The 5,829-nt window shown below is 39.6% G+C and overlaps 1 protein-coding gene across 1 annotated transcript in view; it reads right to left on the bottom strand.

The window, feature by feature from the left end:
• Nucleotides 1-5,829, bottom strand: part of dcp1b (decapping mRNA 1B) — a 15,459-nt gene that overhangs the window by 5,951 nt on the left and 3,679 nt on the right. Inside the window, exons 4-7 of the mRNA XM_020599439.1 lie at nucleotides 1,361-1,427; nucleotides 1,021-1,156; nucleotides 300-395; nucleotides 5-130 (exon numbers count right to left, since the gene is read on the bottom strand). Of these exons, the coding sequence (XP_020455095.1) occupies nucleotides 5-130; nucleotides 300-395; nucleotides 1,021-1,156; nucleotides 1,361-1,427 (425 nt within the window). The remainder of the gene's footprint in view (nucleotides 1-4; nucleotides 131-299; nucleotides 396-1,020; nucleotides 1,157-1,360; nucleotides 1,428-5,829) is intronic.

The raw sequence follows: 5,829 nt of genomic DNA, 5'->3' as shown, positions 1-5,829 counted from the left end.
CTGCTGATGACCCTGTCCTGGGAGCAGCCACAGGAGACATGGGGTCAGGTTTAGATGGGTGGTGATGTTGAGGTTGAGAGCCAAAGAGAGTGGCCAGAGACAGAGACTTTGGTGCAGGACCTTCACTGTCCTGGAACAGACAAATGCAGTGCAGGATAAGACAAAAGAGGAGTGGTAGGCATGAAGAGAAAATTGTCTTCTTGTACGTCACAATTTTGCTCTTAATATAAAAATAAGACATCAAGGGAAAACAATGCACTAATGTGGAACTGAATGTCAGTAGGAACTGGGTGTTTCACCTTAGTGTTCGGTTTAACAGGTATTGGTTTAATCAGGTTGGTGTTTCCATATAGAACACTGCTGCCACCAATCTCCTTTGGCTCTGAAGTAGACTTCTCCGAAAACAGAGTGAGAGAGGACAATACAGAAAAATGGAACAATGGAAATGACAGCAAAATGGAGATACAAGGTCCAAAACAGGCACAGAAACATGACTGCAGTACTATAGGCTACTTAAGAAGATCTTAAATACCTACTAGTCAGAATCAAGAAATGCAAATGTACCAATAAGGTCTGGGTCATATCTACCCTAAACGAAATTATTTAATGGCATCTAAAATGTTAAATCTGTAATATTCTATTTACTGATTTTCCACCAAAGCTTACAGTATTTGGTGTTGACTTTCATAATGTGTTTCTGCTCTGCTGTAATGTTATGAACCACTGAGACATCTTCAATCACCTGGTACAGGTCTGCTCATTGTCCCGACACAAAAATTCAATGTTCAGCTGTAATGCAACATACACAGTTTCTGCAACAGAAAGCTTGAGGTTTGATAATTCAATGCTTCAGACCTTTCTGTTTGCCTTTTTTTAATTAAAATTTGGTTCTATTTACTATTGATATGTGTCATTTTGCATTGCATTGTGCTTAATCCTTTCTTTGTCTCAGATGAAAACAAACAAACTTAATTTCTCTGTTGTTGTAATGTGCTATACACATAAACCTGCCTTGCCTACCTTGTCATACTCCGTACGTGCTTTGGTCAGCATCTGGATGATGTCTACTGCCTTCCCCTCACTTCGATCTCGTCCTCCTCCTGGGGACAACCAACCACCCTGAGACTGAGCCAGGACCTGCTCCTGCTGGGTCAGACTGCACACAGGAGTCCAGAAACATGCATGTCCAATTTCTTTTCAAAAACTAACTGTAGTGACAAGCAGTAAAACAAAAATAAAAAAACAAAAATGTAAATGTAGCTGTTGGACCATAACCCAGTCACTGTTTAGTAAACCAATCGTATATTCAATGTTCTTCTGATTTTTTAGGTGTTGTAAATATTAGCTTACTATTACTTACATCTTCATCCTCTCTGCAATGCGTTGACAGTCCTCCTTATCATAGAACCAAATCCCATAGATAACCACTGGGTAAGGAAGGGATAGGGGAACAGAGAATGGTTGGGAGACAGAGAAAAAGAACACTGCACTTCTGAACATACTACATAAAGAAAAATGCAATAAATTTCATGTTATGCAAGTAATGACCCAGTCAATACTAAAACTGGTGTAATAATTAATTAGTTTGAGTTTCTGAGATCAGCAGACATCAATGTTAACATACTGAGCTGACATAGCCTTACAATCAAATGAATGCACAGACGTGCTGTAGTACAGTCCTGTCTTTATAATATCAGTGCAGGCTCAACAGACATGTAAACCATTTATTATTAGTGCTGCTGCGTCTAAACTCAGGGTTCACGATTTCCCAGCCAGGCCACTGGCACTGCTGGGCCCCAGGAGCCTCCTGAGCTAAATAAACATGGTCAACAAGGGAGGAAAGAGGCAACACTAACACACATTTGTCATTGGATTACAGAACAGTCAGTAAGCATGCTATATCGCGCTTACAGTGACTCAGTCTAATACTTTCATTTACACCTGCTCCTAAAAGCAGCTAGTGTTGTATAATTATTCACATCCAGTCAGTGAGGGAGCAACTACTTTCATTTAGTCTAGCAACAAAATTTAGTATCACAAAATAAAAAAGACTGAAGGTATTTAAAAGAGATCCTCCAAAAAGAAACAAAGAAAAAGAAAAGAACAGTATTAATATGCACGCTTACAACCTAAAATCACACAAAAGGAAAGAGGCAAAGTCTTACAGACATGATGGAGTAAAAGGAAAGATAAACACAAATGGACTGGAGAGGCAGGATTTAAAGTGAGAAAGAAAAGAGAGTAAGAGACAGACAACAGAGCAAAGTGAGGTGTATCCTGTGTAGTGGACAGAGGTACCACAGTAGTCCCATCAAAGACACACACAAACACACTTTCCCATGCACAAAAATACACAGCCCGAGTACAGAAATGAGTGTGGACAAGGCACCGAGGTCAGTAAGGATGAGGGGAACAGACAGAGAGGGAGTGGCAGAGACACATATGCACACATTCACACACAGGGTTCAGTTGAGCCTGGGAAAAATCAGCCCAGTACCAAATAAGTAAATGCAGAGGGAGACAGTCTAGTAGAGTCAGAGCCACTTAGTGCTCACTGGGGATGAGAGTGTTTGACATAGAGACATGCATTCAAAGTAAGAGAGCTGGAAAATTGAGAAAAAATGAGCGAGACGGATATAAAATAGAAAGAAGTGAAGTGTGTTACAGGCAAGATTATCAACAAGTCCATCAATAACTAAATATCTAGTTCACTGAGCTCTTTAGCTGTCACTGAATGAAAAATGTTGAGCGGAAGTGAACTGATGCAAAAAACACACAAGAACCTGTGATACAAGACAGTCTCAGTAACCAGTACTCTACCCTGCTCAACACCACAGACCAGAGATGAAGACGACAGGGTAAAAAGGGCTTGAGAAGTTTGTTTAATAGAGGAGATTATCACCTGAGTTTTATTCTGTCCAGATCTGCCTGATGTGTCACTCTCAACAAGATAGAAAACCTCAGGAGAAAGAGGGAGAGAGAGAATGAGGAAGCAAGAGAGGGAGGAGGAGTACAACCAGTGGCACAAACAAAGACGTGGCTGTGGCCACAAGGTTAGGTTTTCAGAGTGAATATTAGAAAGACAGAAAAAGAAAAAGGGGTCCAGACAACAACACTGGAGACTGAAGGAGACCGGAAAAAAGGCAGAAGGACATCTGCACTGTATGGGTGAAAGAGAGATCCTGACCAAGTGAACTGGACTGGAAAACTAACTGATACTTATGACAGCATCCCTCAACAGTTTGAACAAGGAGCATCAGGATATGGCGCCAATCATGCTATTGAAGTCTGTAAGTGATTGAGGCTAACAGTTTGAACAAGGAGCATCAGGAAATATGGCGCCAATCACGCTATTGAAGTCTGTAAGTGATTGAGGCTTAAGCTTTGTGGTCCTTTCAAAGCCTCCGTGACTGCGATAAATCAGCCAAACAGTGAGCACTGCTGCACATGTTTTGGGACTTTGATGGATCTGCAGTGGGACATGGATGCATAGAAAGACATTAAAGGCATTTTAAATTTTAGTAGGACAGTATTTTAGTTTTTTGTTTAATGGAATGGAAAGCAACACTCCATCACTGAAGAAGACATTTTAGTTATATCTTGATTTATGTTTTTGTTCAACTTTTACAGCAACATCAACGTTTCCAGGAGAATAAAGTAACTGTTTGGCTGTAACCCAAACTACAGTACTGGGAGTACTGACTATCACTTTTATGTTTTACACCTTTACAACTTCCATCTGAGGTCTCAACAGGCACGTTAGAGCTGCAGAAAGTGAGAACTTCTGCTGCTGAAGCCCAGCTCTAAAAAGGCACTACTGTTTGTGCACTTACCTGTAACAGCAGTGCACCATCACTGCTTTGCTACTAAAGAACAAAAATCTAATTTGAAGAACTATCACAACACCTTTATTAGACCTTTTGCCAGATAAGGAATTACTGGAGCTACAGTTAAAAGGCATAATCTAAGCAATTACAATTACAACAAGACTGTAAGACTAGTGAGAGAACAGTGGAACCATGCTGAGGGGTCTGTTTCACAGGAAACCTAGACATAAGAGACTGCAGGAGGAATCCGAGGTCAGATTTAAAGGCTCGCTGGTGTCAGAGAAGGACCTGGGATACACACATATCCGACCTGGAGGTAAGACATTAATCTGTCAATGAACTGATTGATCGTTCGGTCTATAAAATGTCTGAAAATTGTGTAAATGTCCAATGTGACATCTTCATATTGCAAACACTCTAAACAGAAAAACATTCAGTTTACTATCACATAAGACAAAGAAAAGCAGAAAATCTTCACAGCAGAGGAGTTGGAACTGGGCTATCTTAAAAATTACTTTACTTAGAAATTACTTAAAAATTAATCAATTAATTGTTGAATTTACATTTACTTGGAATAATTATGTGATTGATTCAACTAATAGTTGAAAAACAGTGATCCAAAATCTGTGTGAGTGGGTTAGTGGCATGGCAAGACAGATGTAAATGTCACATAAAATCTAATTATACAGAAGTGAAACTATAAATCAAATGGAGAACACTGAATACTGGGACCTAAAATTTTTACCAGAATGTTTGCGGTTTTAGCTCTCAGCTATTCTAGAGAAACAAGACATTAGAATGATTTGTTACCACATAAGAGTGCCTAGTAAAACAGACATATTAACTGGCCACAGCCAAAAAGCAAAGTACAGCCAAGGTTTGGAGTTAAGCTCCCTGTGCTGACAATGGGGCAATTGAAATGCAACTAGGAATTGGAGGTGCTTATAGGAAGGAATGTAAAAAGCTTCCTATCAGTTCCTGTGCACTAAGATATTTTTGGGCTTGCAATAATCACTTGCTCTGGCCAAATTTCTCCTCCCTCAGTCTTGCCCTGTTCTGTGGTATATCTGTACAGTTTATTAATAGCCTGGGTTGCCACTTTGTGCCAAATGCCATTCCAGGAAGTTACGGCAGTAATAAGAGCTACATGTTTATCTAATGATAAGATTCCACGACCCCTCCACACAGAGGTCACAACACAATGGGACTGACAGCATGACCAACAGCCTGGGGCCTAAACAGTCTTACAATTTAAATGTTGACCAATGCAATAAACACCTTTTCTGAACTGACACGCATTCATCTGAATACAGTTTTGAGAAAAAGATCCCTTCAGTCCACACACACATACCATCATCCAGTAAACACTCATGTAAATGTTAGCTTACTCCAGCAGTGCAGGGGAGGCTTGTCCCTTAGAGCACCAAGGTGCTGTTTCTCTGGTAATATGCATATATGATTTGTTAGTTAAATCTGGCTCAATCTCGTAACATATCAGCATGCTAAAAATTACTTTATGGTCCAAGAATCCTAGTAAATCATATCAAATATTGTGATAAAAATCTGCTTGACTACAACCATGCCGCATCTCTCCTTTTTTGGGTATTTCATTATCCGTCTTCATTTGGTGCAATTAGCTGGAGCCACTGACCATTATGTATGCACCCACTCTTTAACTAACATAACCCCAGCCAGTCAGTAAGTGAGCTGTGATTACTGACTGGTTTATTGCATTTTTAGTATTGCATTAGTATGTAATGTGTGTTTACACCTGGTGGTAAGAGCTCAATGAGGAATATACAGTCGGTACGGAAAGTATTCAGACCCTCTTAAATTTTTCACTCTTTGTTATATTGCAGCCATATGCTAAAATCATTTAAGTTCATTTTTTTCCTCATTAATGTACACACAGCACCCCATATTGACAGAAAAACACAGAATTTTTGACATTTTTGCAGATTTATTAAAAAAGAAAAACTGAAATATCACATGGTCATAAGTA

Source organism: Monopterus albus, unplaced genomic scaffold (assembly GCF_001952655.1).
Source record: "Monopterus albus unplaced genomic scaffold, M_albus_1.0 scaffold41.1, whole genome shotgun sequence".
Taxonomy (NCBI): domain Eukaryota; kingdom Metazoa; phylum Chordata; class Actinopteri; order Synbranchiformes; family Synbranchidae; genus Monopterus; species Monopterus albus.
Note: the sequence above shows the minus strand (reverse complement) of the source record. Positions and strands in the feature narration are given on the sequence as shown.